The sequence below is a fragment of the Danio aesculapii genome, chromosome 5, assembly GCF_903798145.1.
Source record: "Danio aesculapii chromosome 5, fDanAes4.1, whole genome shotgun sequence".
In the NCBI taxonomy this organism is placed as follows: domain Eukaryota; kingdom Metazoa; phylum Chordata; class Actinopteri; order Cypriniformes; family Danionidae; genus Danio; species Danio aesculapii.
The window spans coordinates 39,044,772-39,069,086 of record NC_079439.1 but is presented as its reverse complement, the minus strand read 5'-3'; the positions used below and the strand labels follow the sequence as shown (position 1 = coordinate 39,069,086).

The 24,315-nt window shown below is 36.9% G+C and overlaps 1 protein-coding gene across 1 annotated transcript; it reads right to left on the bottom strand.

Annotated features, from left to right (window-relative positions):
* Nucleotides 1-589: 589 nt before the first annotated feature.
* On the bottom strand, nt 590-22,511 carry npffr2a (neuropeptide FF receptor 2a). The gene is given in 4 exon segments (XM_056456973.1): nt 590-1,303; nt 1,306-1,436; nt 13,820-13,919; nt 22,181-22,511. Coding segments are annotated over 4 exon segments (1,266 nt in total). The 3' UTR covers nt 590-599.
* Between the last annotated feature and the right edge of the window lie 1,804 nt (nt 22,512-24,315).

Sequence of the window (24,315 nt, the reverse complement as noted above, 5' to 3'; positions counted from 1 at the left end):
GTCAATGAAATATGATCTATGTGGAGTCAGGATGTTTTTGACAGGAAAATCAAATGGATTGTGCAAAGTTCAGGACAATATTAAAAGAGCTATTTTTTATTGCAATATCGCTGTTCCTTTAAAAGAAATAACACTGATAAAAACTACTGACATAGTACCCAAATATACTTTAAAAATCATATTTCATCTGTTGAAAAGAATTGCAGGGATGTGTCTAATTAAAAGAACTTTGTCTTGAATACATCAGGCCGTTAAATCACTTTAAATACATTACGTGAACAAAATCTAAAAAATTTCTGGCTAAGACAGTTTTACATATAGCCCCTTTAAATGAATCTATCATACAAATATGTTAACATTGCAGTTTAAACTGTAATTATAGTTAAACAAGCAGATGTGTCCATCTGCATCTGACAAGTACATTCATGTTAGCAGCAAACAACCATTTAAAACAAATGTATCAAATTCATTTTATGCACACCTATATTATAGAATGTTCCCAATGTATTTTTAAAAAATTGCTTTAAATAAAAGTCTGTAATTTGAGATGTAATTTATGTAGCCAGTATCAAAAAAAATAATAACAAATACAATTCATCTTAAAGAGAAGCTCCTTCCATACTGTATTCAGACACTTTCTCTAAATCTTCCATCACTAAGTCCTGCTCATTGATGTGATTCATCCTCCTCGAGCTGTTGTTCTCCAGGCTATTTAGAGAGATTGGCTCCGTGGAGGGTTGCAGATTCACCGGCTGCACAGAATTACCCTGTACCCTGTGAGAATAAGTCCGATGTTGACCGCCGACGGGACACAGGCCAAACTTAAAGATGGCCTGAAATCCACGGCGGAAGTTCTCATTGAAAAACCCATAAATGATTGGGTTGACGCTGCTGTTGAAAAAAGCTAGCCAGTGAGCAAATGGGTATATGTAGATGTTAATGACCCTGTACTGATGTTCGGTAAGTTTAACATAGTCTGTTAGCATCATCAGCGTCCACAGGGGCAACCAGGACAGGATGAAGAGCAAGGCCACGATGAGGAGCATTTTGATCACTCTTTGTTTCTTCTTCGACACAGAATGGCGATTATCATGGCCATGTTTGCCCCCCGCCGGCATAGCCGTTTTAAACAGAGTGATCCCAATCCTTGCATACATGATCACTATGAGGGACAGAGGGGCGAGGTAAATGTTGGCAAACAGGACGGTAGTGTAGATCTTCCTCATTTCTTGGTTAGGCCAGTTTTCTCTGCACCAGTAGAAAGGGCTTGATTGATTATTTCCCCGAAACACACGGATGTTTGTTCTTTAGTCACCTGGAGCATGACACCAGAAGGGCACATGATGGACACCGCCAGCACCCAGATGATCACGATAATGAAGGTGGCTGTTGATATTGTCAGTTTTTGCTTGAAGGGATACACAATACATCGGAATCTGCAAAAGACCAAACAGAAGCAGGTTACATTTTGAACAGCTCTTTAATTTAACGGCTCTGTCTGACATGAAACTAATTAAATGGCATGTCTTTGTAGTGATTTTGAAATATTTTTAATAATGTTTTAGCTTAGCAGTGCTTATTCTTTACACTACGTTTAGGGGTGAACAGGATGTCTTTTAAAATGTTTTGCTCTCATTCCCTGATCTCAAATCTCAGCATACGTCCCAGTAAGTAAAATTTCTGAATATTTTTGAGCTGAAAAAAAAAAATAAAATCTACAACCCAGAGTGTTTTCACTACACAGTATAGGTATGATTGGCTACAAAAGTTTATTCATAGTTGACTGTCAAAAATCAATAAAGCAGAGGTCACCAAAATCTCAGAGGAATATTCCAGTACTTTGTTAAACCTATGCCAAAGTAGTAATAATAATAATAATAATAATAATAATAATAATAATAATAATAATAATAATAATAATAATAATAATACATTTGATTTATAATGCGCTTTTCTAAGACCCAAAGAGCTACAACAACAGAGAAATCAAACATGCAATAAAATACAAGTATACATAAAAAAGTTCCAAGAATCTAAAAAATACTATACATTACAATAATAAAAAAAAAAAAAATTATTAATCAGTTCCGAAGGCAAAAGGGGTCAATCCTGTGCTAGTAAGGTGTACCTAATAAAGTGCACACAGCAACAGTTTTGTCTGGTTCTTGAATCTGATTGGCTGATAGCAATGTCTGCAAATAACAGTACTCGTCCAGCCTCTTCACCCTTCACCCTTGTGTATTACTCTGCCCACATATAGCAGCGGACACTCTACAGTTTGACAAATATTGCTGCTGTTGAAGAACATAATGCATTGTCATGGAGCAGAGCAAAGACAGTTGATGTTCATCCACGAGATGGTAACAGAGACCCCATAAAAAGTCCTTAGAAAAGAAAAACAGCGTAATTTCTAACTACAGCTGATCAAATAATTATAAAACTCACAAGTGACTTTCTAAGTCGATCTCTCACTTTTGTATGTTGTAGTGTATTGAGTGTGAGATGGGACTGGCATATCAGATATGTATGTATTTTGTGTTGGCCACTCTTTGTATAACCCTGAGTTACTTTTAGGTTGGCCATCTGTTTGTTTCTAATAAGTCTTCTGTTTTCGTTACTGCAGACTAGTTCAGTAAAAGAGAGAAAGAAATGCCCGCATGTGTTTAGCATTTTTCCATATAGCAAACACAACAGCAATCCGGTAGTGTTTGCACTGCTTTGGCTTTTTTGGGGTTAAATATAGTAATATCCTGATTACAACAAATACTGGGAAATCTCTGTAGACTGATGGCATTTCATGCCGTTCAGCCACATAATTTTAAAATGTCAGCAAAATCACCTGTCTTGTCATCACACTGCTAATATATATATATATATATATATATATATATATATATATATATATATATATATATATATATATATATATATATATATATATATATATATATATATATATTATGTAAAACTCCTGCCAGGAATAACAGAATGAGACTCATTTACAGATTCCAGTGAAACATTAAGATGCGACAATAAAACAAGACAATAAAGGAGGATAATATAGTCACTGCTTAAGGAAATTTATATTCAGTTCATTATTAAGAAGTCTGAACAGGTCAAAATGAGTGCCAGGCTCATGGAGCCTTGACAATTTACATTTTATGAAGGTGGTTTAAAGCATACTACCATCTGATTTCACTACAAATAGGTTTTCATTTTAAAATTAATCAATATTTGCATAGTCTGATGATAATAATTTACCATACCATTCCCATTAGCCATTACCACTTAGTCACTCATACAGTGATAATTATTACTGGTCCATTTGCAGTTAAACATGAATTAAACATTTCAGCGTTCATAATACTGCTGTACGAGCCATCTTAATGAATGCCATCTTAATGAATGGTTATATGAACACTAATGTAATGTTTTGGACGTGTGATTCAGTGAATATCACACTTTAAAAGAAACACTTCTTTTAAGAAAAAGACTTTGCAAAACCAAATGAGAAGTTACATAATAAGAATGCAACAACATTTTGATTCCAACAGCATTTAGATATACTGATAATTTACAGCAATCTTCTTTGTGCTTTTAATTGTTGCAGGAGGCTATAATTATCTTCAGAACAGACGAATAATAGGAAAAAAAACATAAGCATTTGAAATAAGTGTGCCCTATCTGTATTACAGCATCTGAAGAATAATGGGTAGAATACAAATAAAACTGTGCTGGCAAAAAGTAAGTATAAGGTATTAAATGCTCAGAATTGCTGCCTTCTGGGCTCTTCAGCTCCTCAAGCGATATATGGAAATTATTTCCATGAATACCTTGTTTGCAGCATACACATCCACCTCCACAAACCTGTTGCATTTACATTTATTTTCATATGCCACACAAAATGTATATCTGCAAGCTGTGCCTGAAGCACTCCTACATCTATTGTTGTACTTTGAGTGGAGATGTTCCTTCTTTTTATAGTGCACTCACTTGGACCAAAGGCAAAAAGAAATACTGAAATTTAAAATATTAACTGCCTGTGCAACTGCCTTCTGGAATTTTTCATATTTAGAAGAATGTGAGAAAGCTGCTCATGAAACTTTCATGTTCAAACAATACATTTTTAAGTGCCCAAGGCCTTCTAATGCATCATTACATTCATAAGAATAATCAAAATAAAAACAAACCTGATAAAAGGAGACCAGGGTAAGTTTGAGTTTTTATGCATCATTTAGTAATGGCTGTACACTCTAAAAAAAGGTTGCACTGCATTAATATGAAGGAAATTTTCTGTGGTTATTTTTACAGGTGTTTTACGTGCATGTTTTAAAATCTACATAGCATTGTGTTGCATTTTTTAAAGCATAATGAAACATTCATTAATTCATTTTCCTTCTGCTTAGTCACTGATTTATGAGAGGTCACCACATCAGAATGAACTGCCAACTAGTGCATGTTTAACACAGCGGATGCCTTTCCAGCCGCAACCCAGTAAACTGGAAAGCCCCCATTCACTCATTTATACACACTCATACACTAAGGCCAATTTAGTTTTTTCAATTTACCTATTGTATAATGCATGTCTTTGGACTGTGGAGGAAAAGAACCTGCCGAGGCTCAAACCAGCGACCTTCTTGCTGTGAGGCAACAGTCCTAACCACTGAGCCACCGTGCTGCCCTCATAATGAAACATTTGTACATTTAACATGATCCTTTTTTCTATGTATAGTTTTTGTGTACCTTGAAAAAATGGAGATCCACATATAGACAATCTGATCCCAATACACTGTACTATTCAGTATTTATGATAACGATGAAAAAAAAACACTAAATATAAAAGCTTAGCAGAATCCTCACATCAACTGTATCAATAACAACAGAAAAAAAAAACATTATTGTTGGAGTCACTTTCAGAGAGATTTTTTTTCCAGATTATGAATGCCATAATTAGTGACAATCAGAATCTACAAAACTGCAGCACACACACACACACACACACAAAATCTGTAACTGCCTCTCTGGCTATACCACTAACTGTACTCTCTCTCTCTCTCAAAAAAAAAACTTTTTTTTTTTCTAATGCTTCGCTTCTTAGACTTTACACACCTGAAACTTGTCTATAGCACTTGTTCACTGCTGCTCTTATAGTTAGTGTAAATTGCTTCCTTGTCCTCATTTGTAAGTCGCTTTGGATAAAAGCGTCTGCTAAATGACTAAATGTAAATGTAAAATGATAATGTTCACTGGTGTTGATGAAAGTATTCAGAGGAGATCGAATTTAGAGTAGTCCTCAAGCCTACCAGTTCATACATTTCAAAGTCTCTCTTAAGTTGTCCTAACAGCAGTTTTTAAAAATATTTAAAATTAAACACATTGCTTTAACTCCCAGTTAGTGCTGTTAAGCTGGCACCTGATGGTAATTTCTTCAATTATTGGACAAAATTTGGCATTCCGGTTTTACTACATTAATTTCACTGACTTTGAAAGATGAAGCCCTATCATACACCTGGCGCAATAAGACATAAGACGTGTTTGGTAAGATTTGCTGCTATTTTCAGATCACTTGTATAATGTTATTATTATTATTAGCATTATTATTTATTATATGCATATTTATATTTGTCTTAATAATTTTTTTTTAGATTTGTCCACCTGTCAGGTTTTGGAGACATATGCATCATATGGGGCATAAGAATAGGTTGTATGTTTGGATATAACTTAGTTTTTTGACCACACTTGGTTATTATCGTTTATTTATTTGTTTGCTGGAAATTAGAACAGAATTTAGAAATAGTTTTGAAACAAATCTATTTTAACAAACTAAATTAAATATGTAGGCTAATTGATGTCTTTAGTGGAGTGCGTACAACACTGTTTTCTTTCTCTACGAAAGTGAAGGAGTAAAGAGTAGAAGTAAAGTAAGGAGAAAGTAAAGAGGCTAAATAGAGAAGACTCGTTCTTTATCCTTGTGCTGGAGATGGCCTGTTTACCTGTTTTCTTGCTAGCAAAGCATTTGTTTTTTCCACTTACAAAGTCCGCCATGTAAATAGCTAATGCACTATGGCACGATGCAACTGACTCTTAAAGGAAATGGCAGATGAGAGTCTGATTGGTTTAATGCACGTTTTGCTCAAAACACACCCATAACTCATTAGAAGAATAAGCACAAGCCCTGTTAGACAATGGACTTCACAATTTCACTCTTTCAAGTCAAACAAAAAAAATGATAGTTGTCCATGGAAGACAGAAGCACCACTTCAACAGTGTAAGAAATGCACAGCTGAACAGTGTAAGAAATGTATCTGCATACATTATCTTGGCATTTAAATTAACTTGGAGTGGTTATAAAACAAAGGATTACACTGTTTATAAATTGTTCTCTGTATTTGACCTCCTAGTATGGTAATCTTTATTGTTATAACATTAGTGTGCACTTTGCATGGTCGTTATATACAGAACACACTATATACATTATACATATCTGTCATAACAACTGATTACAGATTACAGATCCTCAAAATGAAGGAATCATACAAACAGTGCTTAGAGTGAAACTGACAGTGTAAAACATGACCTTAGCTGACTACTTAACACATAATTAAATGTGACTCCATGTGTAAAAATGTGAGTGTAGACCGGGGTTAATATAACACTCTGATTCACCGTCTGGTTGTGTTAGGAAGGAACAGATGCACTACAGCAATAACGCACACCAGTACACACACACACACACACACATAGTCCAACAGTGATTGTTTTCATTTCACTGCTCCCCCCAAAGGCCCCATGTTGTGATGATATAACAATGACATCAGGTTGGTATGGAAGTCCAGCTGTCCAATCTAAAGGAACAGATCCATTCCAACAGCCTGGATATACTAATGGACCAAAAACTGCACATCACAGTGTACATCCTTATCAGAATTACCAAATATCAAGCTGCTTTTATGATCTCTATGCTATTACAGTGTGTGCCACTCTGCAGGTTCATTATTCAAGTGGTTCATTATCGGCAAACATATTACCACCATGCCAATTAATTTTATAAGCAATGGTCCTTATTCAAAAAACACAAGCTCCATGTCAATCCCTCATTATCTTTATTTTAATGTTGTTTTATGAATGAGACCACAACATGTCACTTTTAATGGTGGTTCTGAAGTGGTGGTTTTCACCCAGGTGGTTTTAGCAAACTTCAAAGCAGCTACAGGAAAGCGTAAAATGCCCCATTATGTTTTTTTAGATATTAGCTTTCGTTGAGTGCACACACTGCAAACACAAAGCCTGCGAGCCAAAACCAGTCTCCCACCTCATTTCATGTGTCCTGTGAGATAATTTCATTTTACTGTGATCCTGTTATTCCCACATTTTCATGTAGACTGTAAAACACAAAATGTTTAGTGCGTCCCAGCCAATCAGTTAGCACTTGCCCATAATAACTATTCACACTCATCACACTTGGTGTTCAGTACTTGACGTGCTGAACTGGTAAATTTAAATATGCTTTCTCACTTTGGCTAACACTCTGCCAGATGTGGATGCATCCAGTTATCTGAAGTTTATTTTTCAGACATACACGTAATGCTTATAAAGCTGTTTATAGATTGTAAAATGGTGTCTTCAGGAGCATCAATATTATATTCATTCATTCATTTTCTTTTCTGCTTAGTCCCTTTATTAATCTGGGGTCACCACAGCGGAAAGAATCGCCAACTTAACCAGCACATGTTTTATGCAGCAGATGCCCTTCCAGCTGCAACCCATCTCTGGGAAACATCCGTACACACTCAGTCACACACATACACTACGGACAATTTAGCCAACCCAATTCACCTGTACTGCATGTCTTGGGACTGTGGGGGAAACCAGAGCACCCGGAGAAAACCCACACGAACACAGGGAGAACATGCAAACTCCACACAGAAACACCAACTGACCCAGCCGAGGCTCAAACCAGCAACCTTCTTGCTGTGAGGCGATAGCACTACCTACTGCGCCTATACCTACCTATACTCAAATTTATTCAAATTTAATTGATTTGTTTTTGGTTTTACTTTATACACTTTTTTATATACATCCTTTTTACACATTTATTTAACTAAAAGTTATGTTGCAACAACATTCTCATTAGAGTATTAGCAGACTGTCCGCTTAAAATATCCGCTGCATATTCTGCTCCACCAACAGACAATCAACTGACCATAAGAAACTTTGCAAGTACCTGTACATGTCAACTTAAGCCCCGGTCAGATCACACAATTTTTATTGTCGGTCACTATGTCAGATTATGCAATTTTGTCTTGATAAAATCTTGACTTGTCGTGGGTAACAAATGTGCCAGACTACATGTTCCTTTAGGATCAGTCATCTCGTGATGTCTACGACGATGTTATTTCCCAAAGCAATAACAATATTTCTTATCTTTCAATGTTGTTTGGTCATTAGTCATATTGTATATAGTAATATACCTGTACATACACTTGTCAATTTGTATATTTGCATTTACTACTTACTTATATATTTTTAAATATATTTATTATCTGTTTTTTGTCCTGTCTCTGTAATCCTGTTGCACTGTAGAAGCTCTGTCACGAAAACAAATTCCTCGTATGTGTGAACATAACCTGGCAATAAAGATCTTTCTGATTCTGATTTTCTTTTTTTTTAATCTTATGTCAATCTCAATAAACACTGATGCTTGCTGACAACTAAACTACATTACTTAAGGTCATTGAACATGTACATGAATAGGATCAAACTTATGATTCATTTTTTAATATTAAGATCTAAATCTAAATCTAATATTAAGATCTAAATCTAAATGTATTTTTCCTGCTTATGAAACGTGAAAGTGAAAGAGACAGAGAAATTGAAAGCACAACAGCAGCAAGGATGCTCAAGACATAATCTTTAAAGGCCACCTATGATGAAAATCATCTTTTTAAAGCTGTTTGAACAGAACTGTTTGTAGGTATTGCGTGCCCACAGTCATATTGGGGTAATATAAGCCTAATAAGTCTCTTTAAAATTTCCTGATGTTTAATTAGCATCTGAATTCCTCCCATTTTGAGGTCGACCGCAACTTGACGTTGCAGTGCGGTTTCCCCGCCCACCGAATTGATTGACAGATGCGTATTAACATGTCTCTGTAGTAATGCGTATAATCACATCAACAAGACAGAATGTGTGCAAAGCAACTGGGAATAAAAGATCTGCTCAGTTTGCTAGGATCATCAATCATCATCAAATGTGATCAAGAGTGAGTTTTACAAGTTTGAAACGTTTTTAGAACAGTGCATGTTTGTAATGAATTACAGCGATTTACTTCAGCTTTACTTTATCACCACAGCCACTTGTCAGTACAATTATAAAAGATGACACTTAAATCCCGGTTTGTAGACATTAAATCAGGTTTATTTTGTACATCAACATAATGGATATCCATACAGCAGTGGATATTAATGTGTATCCGGTCACATTCGCGTGCAAAAACAGTGCAAAGCTAAACGCGTGCGCTGTCTGTGTGTGTGTGCCTGCTGTGTGTGAATTTTGTAACGACATTGTGTGTGACTCATCGTTGCAGCTCCACAACAAATGCATCCAATAATCATTGATAAAGTTCTTACTGTAGTATTTCCCACAAACGTTATGTGAGATCTGCTTCCTTCATGTCTGTCTGTTGTCTGACGCAGTTAAGGGCGGAGATTAAGGCACATTGACAGCCACGTGGAACGGTGGGCGGGGAGGACTAGCATTAAAGGCACAGTACACAAAAACAGCAACAAGCTGTTTAAAGCTAAAAATCACAAGCTTCTGAAAGGTATAATAAATAAAAGATACCTTCTGGAGACACAAAAGACTTATATTAAATCTGGGAAAAGGGGGAAAACTAGGTGCCCTTTAAAATAATGACATATTAAAAGATTTGCAAATATATGACAGAGGTTTGTGATACAACAATTACAGTGAAGCATCAATTAAATCCTTATTTAAGAGCGAAACAAATCATTCACCCGCACAGTTGAGTAGTGAATGGGCACAAACAAAAATCTAATTTGTATATTTTTTCTTGGAAAAAATATCTTTTTGAAACAAATTCCGCTTGGTATAATTTGTATCTTAACTTGAATGTATTATTTGTCAGTTATGTAGATAAACAAGAATAACAAATAACATGAGATTAAGTGCTTCAAAACAAGTCAAAACACGAATTGCTGTGATATTTTGTTGCTTCGTTAAATAAAATAAAATCTAGCCTAAATAAAATTACAGTGAAAGATTCAGTTTCAGAGAAGCCTATATTAAACTGTTTTCACTATTGAAAATTTGAATAGCAGGAAAAGGTTTTACAATGTATTCGCAGCACTGAACATGTTCCCAGATTACCTCAGAAGAACAAACTCGGTTGGAAGGCTGAAAGAACCTCAGAAACTCGTTGTTTCTGCATATTTGTGCCAGTCTGTCAGATAAAATTAATAATATTTTTTAAAAAGGTAGTTGAAGTTAATAGTTAATAGAAGTAGTTGAATAACCAATGATTGATCTTATCCACCCATGACCCACCCTTAAGTAAATATGCAGCCTATTTTTTGATTACTTGACCAGTACATTAACGTCAGCACCTACTGATTTAAAGGGCACATACGTTACCCCTTTTTCCAGATTTAAGATAAGTCTTTTGTGTCCCCAGAATGTGTCTGTAAAGTTTCAGCTCAAAACAACCTACAGTAAGAACTTTACCAATGAGTATTTGATGCATTTTTTGTGAGTAGCAACCATGAGTCACACACACACACACATAGCGCAGACACACACCAATAGCACAGACACCCACACACACACACACACACACAGAGAGAGAGAGAGAGAGAGAGAGAGAGAGAGAGAGAGTGACAGAGTCAGCACGCGCGTTTAGCTTCACACTCTCTTTGCACGCATATGTGACATGACACAGGTTAATCCTCACTGCTGTATGGATATCTGTTATGTAATGTACAAAATAAACCTGATTTAACGTCCACAAACCGGGATTGAAGTATCTTCTTTTATAATTGTTCTGACACGTGGCTGTGCTAATGAAGTAAAGCTAAGCTAAATCACTGTAATTCATTACACACGTGCACTGTTTCAAAACATTTTATACTTGTAAAACTCACTCTTGATCACATTTGATGATGATTGATGATCCTAGAGAACTAAACAGACCTTTTATTCCCGTTTGCTTTGCGCACGTCATCTCTTGTTGATATGATTATACACGTGACTACCAGGACATGTTAATACTCACAGCTGTCAATCAATTCGGTGGGTGGCGGACCGCACTCCTACGTCAAGTTGCGGTCGCTCTGAAAACCGCTCCAATTGGTCCACCGTTTTTATGTTGTTAAATTGAAAAAAAAAGGACTGGGTGTGTTTATATCACCCCAATATGACTGTCTATACAATATATCTACACACATGTCTGTGCAAACAGCTTGAAAAGTAGATTTTTCACCATAGGTGGCCTTTAACTGAGAAATTTTGTGCTCCTAATGCACAGTGTCTGAACTAGTCATGAAGAATGGGAAAAAAATAAACATGCAAGAGTTTCTGCGATGGTGTCGTGAAGTATCGCAAACATGGAATCGGTTGTCATGAGCTATGCCATATTACACAAGAAGAAACGATTGAATCTGGTATCACGACACCCTTTTGTCGTTTACGAATCCCCAGGACACCTTACGTCAAGAAAATCGCGCCGAAATTATGACAAATTTGTGTGATCTTTCCGGGGCTAACAGTCATACAGAACCTTACAGTCTACTAATATTCTAATGAGAATTGGTTGGTGTCTAGTTGCAATGTATTTTATAATCATCAAAATGAAAAGAAGTGAAACTTCACTTATGTAAACATCATGCAAATTTGTCATGCAAATAAAGCAAGTTTGAATTGATTTGAATTAAGAGAGAGAGAGAAATAGAGAGAGGTGAAGGAATTGACTTTGATACCCCCTGATGCATTGTGTAATGTAGCTATTTTCGAATGTAAAGGCATGCATAGTGTCAACAATCAAAGTGCATTATACTGTAAATGGAGTAAATGTCTCCCAAAAGAAATGTCATTTTCTGAACTGCCTGAAACAAGACAGTTACATCATTCTTACTCCCTGCACAAACCTGTGTAGGATTGTAACATTTATGCATAATACCAGCCTATCGTGTATACTTGGCAAATGATGAACAATATCTGCTTTGACCCTCAAACACTCTAGTTGTAGTGAAGGCCTGGAGGTGTTTGGTTCATGTTGTCAAACTGTGTGGAGAAGACAATGTTTTCTTTGCTGTGAAAACAAATCCACTTTGCTTACACTTCGCAAGGATTAGGACTCATTCTTGAACCAACATGGTAAATATGCGGGTTTCTCAGAAAAGATGGGTTTATAGAGAACAAATTCTTGAATAAACTGGGACAGACACAATGAGACATGAGTGTCTTTTTTATTTTTGTATGGATGGATAGAAACCTTACAAAAATCACAATATAGACACTTCAAAGTAGGGATGTCCAGATCTGATTATATGATCGGAAATCAGGGCCGATCAAGCGGTTTCAGAATCGGACGTTTATATCTATATTTATGTGGTGGCAGAGAGTTAGACTTTTCTTGACCACATAGAAACAGCAATGATGGGCATGACATCACTTTGTAACAGAGATGCTATTGGTTAAATGGAAAAAGTAGAACACGCAGCTTAAAACGGAAAGGGAGAGTATGTGGTAAAGTCTCGATAGAATACAGCTGTGGATACGCACATCAATATAGCATTTTTTTTTTGACACTGTATAACAATAATTTATATTTTTTACAGTACTGTGATAGTTGGGTTTATGGTTGGGGTGGGGGTCGACGTTAAAAAATAAATTGTATTGGGTAATTCAATAAATAACTTAAATAATAGTCAGTACAACTACTATTTTTACATTACTGTGATGGTTGGGTAGACATTAATAAAATACAATTAATGGGAAATTTAGTAACTAATATAAATAATTCTCGTTAACTTCTGGCTGCAGCCATATCTGATCAAGAAACAACTGGAGTATGTCTGCAGTCTGGAGGTGTTATAAAGTTGATGACGACAACGTTGCCAAAGCAAAGTGTGAGATATGTAAACTTGGGATTGCAAGGGGTGAAGAATTTATGTTATTTATTACTTGATTGTTAAAGCTACCTCACGGTAGTGCTCTGTTTGTTAACAGAGTTGTTGAATGGTAAAATAAGGTGAATTAAATTTTCTTCGCTCTTTTTTATTCTTTTTTTTATGTATTATAGAAATCAAATGACTCAAGGGCATAAAACCTGATCGGGACATCCTACTTTAAAGATGAATACATTATTAGCAATACATCTAAAAATAATCTAACAATAAATTGCTAAAACACTTAAAACCAAAATGTGTATCAATATGTTGATATTGATCTGTCATTAAGTATTGAAGAACATAAAGTTCTTTAATAATTAGGAATAAAAAAGCATAACAATACTCACTGTGTAAGTTACTTAAAACAAGCAGCTTTGTCATAATAACGGCAGAAATGCCTTAACCTTTATATGCCGGGCTTTGAATATTGTGATGGATAATGAGGCCGGGGCCTTTTGAGTCACAAAGGTTGAAAAAGCACTGTCTTAAATATTCAAGCCCAAATGCTGTTTAAATATTTTTGAAATAGCTGTCATAACTGAAGAAACTGTCATTCTACGTCATCTGATCTTTTGACAGTGCATCATTAATGCCTTGAGCAGAGGGACAAGGTGATATTAACATGACATTACCTGTCAACCGCTATGGCAACCAAGGTGAAAACAGAGGCTGAGACCGAAATGCCTTGCACCATGCCGCTCATTTTGCATACCATGCTTCCAAATGGCCAACCTGCGCAGAAGAGAGAGATCACATATTGAGAGATGATCCTGACATAACGATACAGGGAGATGCACACTAATTGGATGACATTAATATCTGTTAAAATTGACTGCAGAAGAGTGTCCCATTATCCATGAGCTATTGAACTTTCATAGTATTTACAATGATGTAGTACATCATGCTAAGTGTCATTTAGCAAGCATCTTACACACAGAGGGACACTCATTGAGCTTTTGCCGTAAATGTCATGCCATGTTTATTTCATTTTGCACGCATGTTGGCAAAATTGCATATTATATATGGCAACCATGAAGGAAAAAAATTATATATTTATATGGTGTATATGAATTTTTTTCTATCAGACGAACACAGTTTTAAACAGTAGTTTTAAATTTGATTCACCAGGGGTTAACACAAAAGCAGATCAATGTGTTTTTGTAACAACAATATTTCTAATTATTTAATTATAAACTCCAATCACTGACACTCCAACTCCAATGCACATTCTGTTTACAATCCATGATACATGACGTACACTGTAAAAATATCTGTTAATTAACAGGTTTCATATTTTGTGATTCACAGGTGTTTTCCGTATGGTTGTGAATTGCATTGTAGGACCTTGATCTCTTCTCCGTCAACATTTGATGTTGCAAATTCAGCTCTACAGTTTAACAAAATATAATATAATGTATATGAAATAATATATAGAAACTTAAGTCTGTAAAATAACAGAAAATGTACTGGCAGGTTTTAGTTGTTTGTATCATAAATTACACCAACCATATTTTAATATTTCCTTACTTTACTCTTACCAACTGTTGTTTACATGATGTGTGTTTCCTGTTACTGCATGACATGAGCCTCACTGCAATGCAGATTAAACAGCGCAAATTTACCTGAGGTTAAACGTGGCATTTAGAATGAAGATAATTTAGGATTAAGCACAGTGTGAAAAGCCCCAGTTTGTTTACCACACAAAATTATGATAAACAGGAAAACTGTATATGGTTATACAGTAAGGCAAGGCCAGGCAAGTTTATTTTATATAGCACATTTCATACACAGTGGCAATTCAAAGAACCTTACATAAACAGGAATAAAAGAGACAAGTATAAGAACATAAAAAATAATAAAAATGATTTAAAACAGATAAAAACAGATTAAAATGTGTTAAAACAAAAGAAAAGAAAAAAAGAAAGACATAATAGTGTGATCTGTCGGACGTAGCACAGTGCTCATTCAGTAAAGGCTCAGCTAAACAGATGTGTTTTCAGTCTTGATTTGAACGTGCCTAATGTTGGAGCACATCTGATCATTTCTGGAAGCTGATTCCAGCAGCAGGGGGCATAGTAGCTGAAGGCCGATTCACCCTGCTTTGACTGAACTCTTGGAATTTCTAGTTTATATGATCCTAAAGATCTGAGTGATCTGTTTGTCCTTTGTGAGCCTCTCTGTAATGTATTGAGGTCCTAGGCCATTTAGTGATTTATAGACAAGTAATAATACTTTAAAATCTATTCTGAATGTAACTGGGAGAAAGTGTAAAGACCTGAGGACAGGTGTGATGTGCTCTGATTTTCTGGTTCTGGTCAAAATCGTTCTGGTTCTGGATGAGCTGCAACTGTCTGACTGTCTTTTTGGGAAGGCCAGTGAGAAGGCCGTTACAGTAATCCACGTTGCTGGTGATAAAAGCATGAACAAGTTTCTCTAAGTCCTCACTGGAAACAAGTTTTCAAGATGATCGTATGCTGATTTAGTTACTACTTTGACATGAATACTGAAACTCATATCTGACAAACAACATATCTTTACCTTATTTTTGTTATTTGACCCTTAGAGTAAAGGCCAGGATAAAATTTAAACTGTTTCCGACTGTGTCGGAAAAAGTCATATACACACAGGATGGTTTGAGGATGAGTAAATTATGGGTGAATTTTTGTTTTTGGGTTATCTATTCCTTTAAAATTACTGAAAATTAGTTCAGCGTATTTGGCCAGTTGCTTTTAAATCCCAATCAAAGGCTATCTGAAGTGTAATCATTACACTGCTTTAGGCCAGAACAGCAAGATGCCTTTGGTATGCCTTGATATACCGCATGTGGGTCAGCTGCTATCATACTTACCATCTGGAGGGATTTGTTGTGTTTTGTGTGTTTGATTGGAGGAGGTGAATTGGCTTAGAGAAAGGCTTAACAGTATTTCGCTGTGTGGGCGGTTACTGTGTGTGTAGGAGACTGCATTCATTTGTGTGTTGTTTATAGTGACTCTTAGAGGCGACTCACACATGATGGGGTGTCTGTTTAAACAAAAAACAAAACAAAAATACAACTTGTTAGATGAAGGATATTATGAAGTCAGTCCCCTCCATCATAATTATGAGAGTATGGAAATAATAATCTTATGATAACATACTTTTGTGCTGAATGTAGTATTTTTTAGAAAGTTAACTGCATTTTGTTTGCAATTAAATAAATTTGCTGTATACTTCTTTCTTTTTTTTCTTTATTAAATGTTTAGGTCAAATAAATTTAGGGCAACTGAAAGAGACTTACTGCTGCAATCCTTAGACTACGTTCAAGATAGAGAGAGAGAGAGAGAGAGAGAGAGAGAGAAGAGAGAAAGAGAGAGAGAGAGCAGCGTGGAGAAGAGAGAGAGGAGAGAGATAGAGAGAGAGAGAGAGAGGAGAGAGAGAAGCTGCTATCTTCATAGAGGCTGTTTTCTCCCGGTTCCAGTGTGAGCGACAGCGCAAGCAGCGACAGTCGAGCTGGGTCCTTCTCCCGTTCCTAGCCTTTCAGCTGCGAGTGCCCTGGGAAGGACAATGGCCACACTAGTGGTCTAGTAACACCACCTCTGGCTAAACTGGCAGATAATGCGTGACAATGACAAGGTTCGTTTTCATAACGCACTCATATCCAAGGCTGGCCTGTTCGACAAACACTGTGGATGAGTTTCACCCAAGAACTCACCGCGGGTTAAATAGAAGTCAAGGCGATAGGGGAAGTGATCTACAGGTGGTCTCTCAAAACGCTCTTTCCCCTGACCGATCCATTTTAGGCTTCTCCTTACCGATGGTGCCCATCTGTGAATCCAAACCTGCTCCACTGCCCCCACCGGCTAAGTGACAGCATCGATGCTGGCCTGTCTGAAAGAGTTCGACAGGAAAACTGCGGTCCCACTGAATCATTTCAGGGGGGCCTGGGGCATATGGCTTCATATAAGACCGCTTTAACATTGGCTTCACGATGGGGTCTCCAGACTTGCATGAAATGCGGGCCACACCAATGGGTGACTGTCACCTTGCTGTGTCACCACGCCTTCAGGCCTTGAACGGACCTTGCTTTTCTATAGGTGTGCCTCTAGAACCAGTGTGCAGACATGTCGTTGTCTTGACGGATGCTTCCAGCACTGAGCTGGGGGGCCATATGTTGGAACTCAGCTGCATTGGCATATTAATTGCCTGTAGCTGTTAGGAGAGGGGGAACGCGTGTTGGTAAAGACGGACAGCACGGCGACAGTAGCTTATATCAACCACATGGGGGTATACACTCTTGCCGCATGTCTCAGCTCGCTAGCCGTCTGCTCCTCTAGAGTCATACGCAGCTGAAATCAATGCATGCCAATTACATCCTAGGCGAGCTCAACCATGCAGCCCGATGTGCTCTCACGGCAGCTTACATACCCAGGAGAATGGAAGCGCCCACTCCGAAGCCCAAGTTGACCCGTTTGCTTCTCCCAAGACCACCCATTTCCAGTGGTTTTACTTCCTGACCGAAGTCCCCCTCGACACGGACGCACTGGCCCACAGCTGGTCCCGGGGCCATGCGCAAATACGCATTTCCCCCAGTGAGGCAACTCGCACAGACACTGTGCAAGGCCATGAAGATAAGGAGCAGGTCTTGTTAGTTGCGCCTCTCTGACCCAACCGTACCTGGATATCAAACTCTCTCTTCACACGACGGCCCCTCCCTGGGACATACCTTAGAGGAAGGAACTTTTTTCTCAGGGACCAAGGCACTATCTGGCACCCAGATCTCTGGAATTGTGTGGTCCATAGACGAAGCACGGAGGACTTAGGTGACCTACCGGCTTCGGTGGTTACCACCATCACTCAGGCTAGAGCACCGTCTACCAGGGCATGCCCTGAGTGGAGTCTGTTCACTGAATGGTGCAATTCTCGTCGAGAAGTCCCCAGGAGATGCCAGATGTGCTTTTATGTGGACTGCACTCAGAATTTTAGATCTTCTGAGCAGCTCTTTGTCTGTTATGGCAATCCGCAGAAGGGAAGTGCATTATCCAAACAGAGGTTTGCCCACTGGATAGTGGATGCCATCTCCCTCGCTTATCAGTGCCAGGGCAAGCCACATCCCGCTAGGGTGAAAGCACATTCGACTAGGAGTGTTGCCTCCTTTTGGGCGTTAGCATGCGGCACCTCTCTAACAGACATATTTAGAGCTGCGGGCTGGGCGACACCTAATACATTCGCCAGATTTCATAATCTACTAGTGGAGCCGGTTTCCTCATATGTGCTACTAACTCAGGTGAATGAGGAAATCGGTTTGGTGTTGAAGCCTGCTTCTGCGCATTCTCTTTAACACGGAGATTGTTTGCCTTTCTTACTCTGTTCAGTTGAGTTCACATTTGCCAAACCCTACAGAGTTCCCTCTGAGGCCCACAGCACCTGACTCAGTGGAAGAGTCGGGTGCCTGGCCATTCCGTTGCTGGCATACCCCGTTTTATTTCTCCTCAGATCATTGGCCTTCTGGTGAATCCCTATAGTGGAAGTTTCCACCTAGCATTTCCGTTCCCCCCTTGGGGAATGAGGGTTACATAGTAATAGTTATAATCAACTAAGTAAATGAAACATAATTTATATTGTATTAAAACAGGGTGCGCTTAACCAATGACAAAATTCACTTTTACTAGTTTTAATCGGTAATTCCGAGGGGGAAAATATTAAAACTGATTTTTGTCCAGTTAAAACACTTTTCTCTCTCATTTCTCTCTTCTCGTAAACCACCTGCACACAACTATCAAGTAGGCTGAAAAACTTCATACACACAAAAAATAAAATAAAAATAAATAATCCAAATGTTCTCTCCCAGCAGAAATTAGGTAGAAAGAATACTTTGGAACCTTAGGACCCTTTGGGAGTCCAAGGGAACAAGAGACTGTGCTTCCTCCCCTGTGGTGTGATATTACTATAATGACAAAGCTTTTTTTTCAATATAGCTTTTTTTTTTGTTTACCGACATTATTCATTATTGATTTCTCAAAGACATAAGAAAAGCTGTTTTCACCCACTGACTACAAAAAAGTTTTCATTTGCTTTAACCACATTGCTATTCTAATAAGGTTATTAAATGTCAGTAGTATTAATGTCATTGAACTGTAATCACAATTTGCAGGTAACAAAACTGTAACATATAAAAAATATATATAATTAGAATGCAACACTTTGGATAGAAAGAAAACATTAATTTATTAAAAAATATTGAAAATTGCATATAAAATTGCATTCCGTGCCTAATTAATTCCAAGCAAAGTATGAAGTGAATGAAATAATGAAATGTCACTCCAGTGAATCACTATGAGTTTACAACTGGGACAGCCAGGGGGGAAATCAATAAGTAAACAGATGTCTAATTTTGTTACATAACACTGTCTAATCCTAATTCTTTAAAATCTGTGGCAATTTACGCAAGCTATTTGCTGCTAATTTTTTCAAATGTCCTATATTTGCAACCTGGAATCATTGCATCTCCAGCATGAAAAATAGAAAACGTTAAAAAAAGTAGAAAAGATTATTTCCAACATCCTGAAAGAAGCCAGTATAGTTGCAAGACACATTGTAAATAACCAACTCACAGAAAGATGTTACAGAGAAACATAGTCATTATCTCTGACAGCTTCAATAGCACTGAAACAATATTCATTTTTAGGAATATAATGATGGGCAAAGTCTAATTTTGAGTTATTTTCTCCATAAATGACAATATGATTCGTAATTCCTAATAGCATAGTGCTGATGAAATGAATGCAACACAACAGGCAAGTGTAGACAGCATTTCTGTGAAATTGTGCCAATTTTATCCTGCATAGGAAGGCTTATGTCCTGGAAGCTGTTATTGATTGAAGCCACCAATGTGCATCTACATGACGGCGTTGCTGTAAAGCCAATGTCATGTTGCAGGCCATTAAAACACAGTCAACTCTAATGATGCCAATGATTTTGTCTGTGTAGAAACACATACTTCCTATAAAACTAGATAGAGATGCCCAAAGGAAAACCAAGTATCTCATTTGTTTCTTTTTCAATGTCTGATTCAGATATTGGCATCAAAATTGTTATGGTAAAGGACATAAAACGTGCATTTTTAGATTTTCAGGAAATTCTATTCAGAATGAAAAGTCATGTATTGTCATGTGTAACAGAGTAGAATAGAACAGAATGGATGGATGGATGGATGGATGGATGGATGGATGGATGGATGGATGGATGGATGAATGAATGACATGAATAAAGAATGAATGAATGAATGAATGAATTAAATGAATGAATGAATGAATGAAGAACTGAATGCTGAATGAATGAATGAATGAATGAATGAATGAATGAATGAATGAATAAAAGAACTAAACATTTTTTACAAGAATACCTGTTGATATTGCATTGTGCAATGTACAAATAAATCATGGTTGATAAAGGAATTAATGACAGCTATATGAACAAAATGATTAATGAATGAATGAATACCTGAATGGTCGATCCATTGATGGATAGACTGACAAACACAGACAGACAGACAGACAGACAGACAGACAGGACAGACAGGTAGGTAGATAGAGGTCAGGTAGATAGATAGATAGATAGATAGATAGATAGATAGATAGATAGATAGATAGATAGATAGATAGCTAGATAGATAGATAGATAGATAGATAGATAGATAGATAGATAGATAGATAGATAGATAGATAGATAGACAGACAGACAATTTAAAGGAATTTACAAGAAACCTGTTGAAATGATATATTTCTCTGTACAGTACATCTATTTCCAGCCACGATCCATTAAGTGCATAGCTCATTAAATTGCGTGAAACCACCATAGCACATTCACTAAATACGTATGAGTCATATAGACGTTTATCCAGTAGTTCTTGTAGGCAACATCTTGACAGCAAGAAATAATAGCAGCATAGTACACATACCATCAAAATGCTGTGGGTCCTTTCACTTTGTGCTAGAGCTAAATACTTCGGTTAATCATTATACGTTCACTCACACGCATACACTGTAAAAAAAAAATTGGTGCATTATTATTTTTTAATTGGTACATTATTATTATTATTATTTTTTTGCAGACATCAAATTAACTTTTTCTAGTCATGTCACGCACATCAATCAAAGTGACTAAAACTATTAAGTTGAACCTTTTATAATAAAAAAGAATAATTGAAACCTGATTAACTTATAAAATAATTTAAAGCAACATAAAAATATGTGCTGTCTTGAGTTTTTGTCATTACATTTTTTTACAGTTTAAAGCAATAGCAGATGACTAGCACGTGCTGTCTGTTATATTTTGTTATATCCATTAGCTTCCACATCTGATTCACATGTTATGGATCCTTTCACTCACCAGGGAAACTGGTCATTTGCAAGGACAAAGAAATATTTTGCACAACTTGCAGCAATCTCATAACCAAGATGCCATGCCATTTAAGTTCAGTTTCAGTGCCGGTTCTTTCTTAAGGGTGATTCAGAATAGCACTTAAACACACGATTTACACATCAATGAAATTCAAGAAATGCCCCAATCTGGAATAAACCAGCCCTTTAGATCCTATATCTCTGTATCTCTTATTTATCTCAGCATGCATTTATTATAGTCTTCAGTCTGAGACATGCATGGGGATTTCTAATATAGCACTAAATGTTTATCATTATTATTATTTGACCATTATTTTTTAATTATTATTACTTTTTTCATGGAATTTCCAGACCGGCTTGCTGGTCATATCTTACAAATCTGTCTTTCTAAAGGTGAACAGCATCCTCTACTGCCAAGCACAATATGAACTCGGTGTTAACTAAAGCCTCCAGGCTACTAGAATAGATGTTTTCTCAGGAGACAACAGCCCTATGGTGATCCATAAATGTCAGATAAATTTCAAGCATGCCTAAATTGTGGAAAGAACATTAGATAGAAGAAGCAACTTTGAAAATGCAAAGAATAACATATATGATTCAAGGCATTGCACTGACCTGTAATAATGTTGTCTAGAAGAGTTGTGGGCATGCAGAAAATCCCAACAAGAAGATCGCTGATGGCGAGGTTGAGGATGAATAGGTTGGTGACGGTGCGCATATTTTTGCTCCGTAACACGATGAAGCAAACCACTCCATTTCCAATCATGCAGACCAGGAATATGAGGAGGTAGGACACTATGAAGACGGCTGCTACTGATGGCTGATGCAGGTAATATCCAACATATGTAATGTTGTTCAGAGGTAAAAAGAATTCACTCGAGCCATTGATAAAAGTCCAGTTACCATCCTCCACAAGGGTAATGTTCAGGTCCAGAGACTCGTTCATTTTAGATCTGCGGATAATAGAAAAATGGGTTTTATTTTCACTCTTCTCTACAAACGATTTTGACTTTATTTAATTTTTTTTTGTGTTTGTCTTTCTCTTTTTTTTTTTTTTTAGTTCCAACCACTCTCGCATACAGCTGCTTCTGAACAAACCTATTTATAAACTGAACTCTCTGACTTCCAGCTGTGTAATTAACTGTTCATATTGTAAGCAACTGATTGACAAATAATGCCCTACCATTAGCCTACTTATCATAAAGTGAATTGCAGTTATCAATCTGCGGTCATGTTTGCCTCTGTAATCACTCAGAAAAATGATTAAAATTCAGACACATCAGCTAAATCCTCTTTGGCTGACTTTGGGTCTGATTTAATGTAATCAGAAATTCTTTATTGGCTATTGTGAAGTTGCATTGAGAACATTTGTGATGCACAAAGAGATCAGATTCAAGAAATCATCTAGTAGTTTGAATCATCGGTCAATGCACCCTGACCATCATATATTTTATATATGCAATATGAAAAGAAAAGAAAAACAGTTCAATATTTAAAAACCTCGTGGTTAAAAGGAAAGCAGGTACACTTTATTTTTCAGTGTTCGTGTACATCGTAATTACACATTTAATTATTGATGAGTAATATTTATTGACTACATACACATGTAGGGTTAGGGTAAGTTGCTTTTGGTTGTGCATAATTTATTATTGTTAAAATCAAATACTAATAGACAAAGGGGCTAATAGCAGGCACTTTCATAATATAAAATGCAAGAGAGTTATAGTGGCAGTGTTGACTGACATAAGTTCCACAGTGCATTCTTAAACACTAAAGTGCACTACTAATGAGACTGTATAATATCCACTGATATTGTATTTCAGCCAACAAAATTGCAATTTGTCCTTTCACGTCGTATTACAAGCTAATAAAAATACAGACGTTCTAGCCAAACATACAAAATCAATGTATCTTACCTTTTTGTAAACGCAATTTTCCTATAGCACTACCTGTTCCCAGGTAAAAACGAACACCTCCTTGTTCGCCTGTTCCTCCACAAAGAGACATAAGGAGTCTTTGGAGATGTTTTTAATGATTAACAACTAAATAATTATTTACAAATAAATTTCCTTTCCTCATTACGATCTTCTGCGTGCCATAATTTGCAGTTTCAACAAGTTTTCCAAGCGAAGCGCAGCTGCCGGTGTCAGCTCCACAGTCACTTCTCAGCGGACTGTCAGCGAGCAATGAGCAGGCACGAGAGAGAGAGAAAGAAAGAGAGACTGAGTGAGAATAGAGCCGGCGGTAGTGTGATGATGCGCTTTTAAATGCGTCACAGAGCGCGCGCATGGATGGACACAGCCTACAATTGCGCTCAGGGCGATAGTACTTGGTCTAGTGTCATAGTTTCAGCTCAGAATACAAGCAAACATAAACACTGATAGGAAAACAGCTAAGTACAATGAATTTATTTCATTTTATTCGTATTTGTGCGCAGTCACGTTTTGTTTTGAAGCTGATATTATTACAATAGTCTATTAATCAAACTGGCTGTCTCAAGCACAATCTACTTTAATGTAAACGCATAACTGCGTACATGTTCATATCTTTATACGATGTCAAAAGATTTCTGGAATCACAGAAATGTGTTGACACCTTGACTATGTAACAGCAATAGGGGGCACCATTCGCTAGTGTTTGTGAACAGGGCATAGGTTTCCTCATTACTTTAAAGCGGTAGTTCATCCTAAATATAAATTTTGTCACAACGTTAGTTGTCCAAAACCTATGCTGGTTCCTTTAATCAGTGA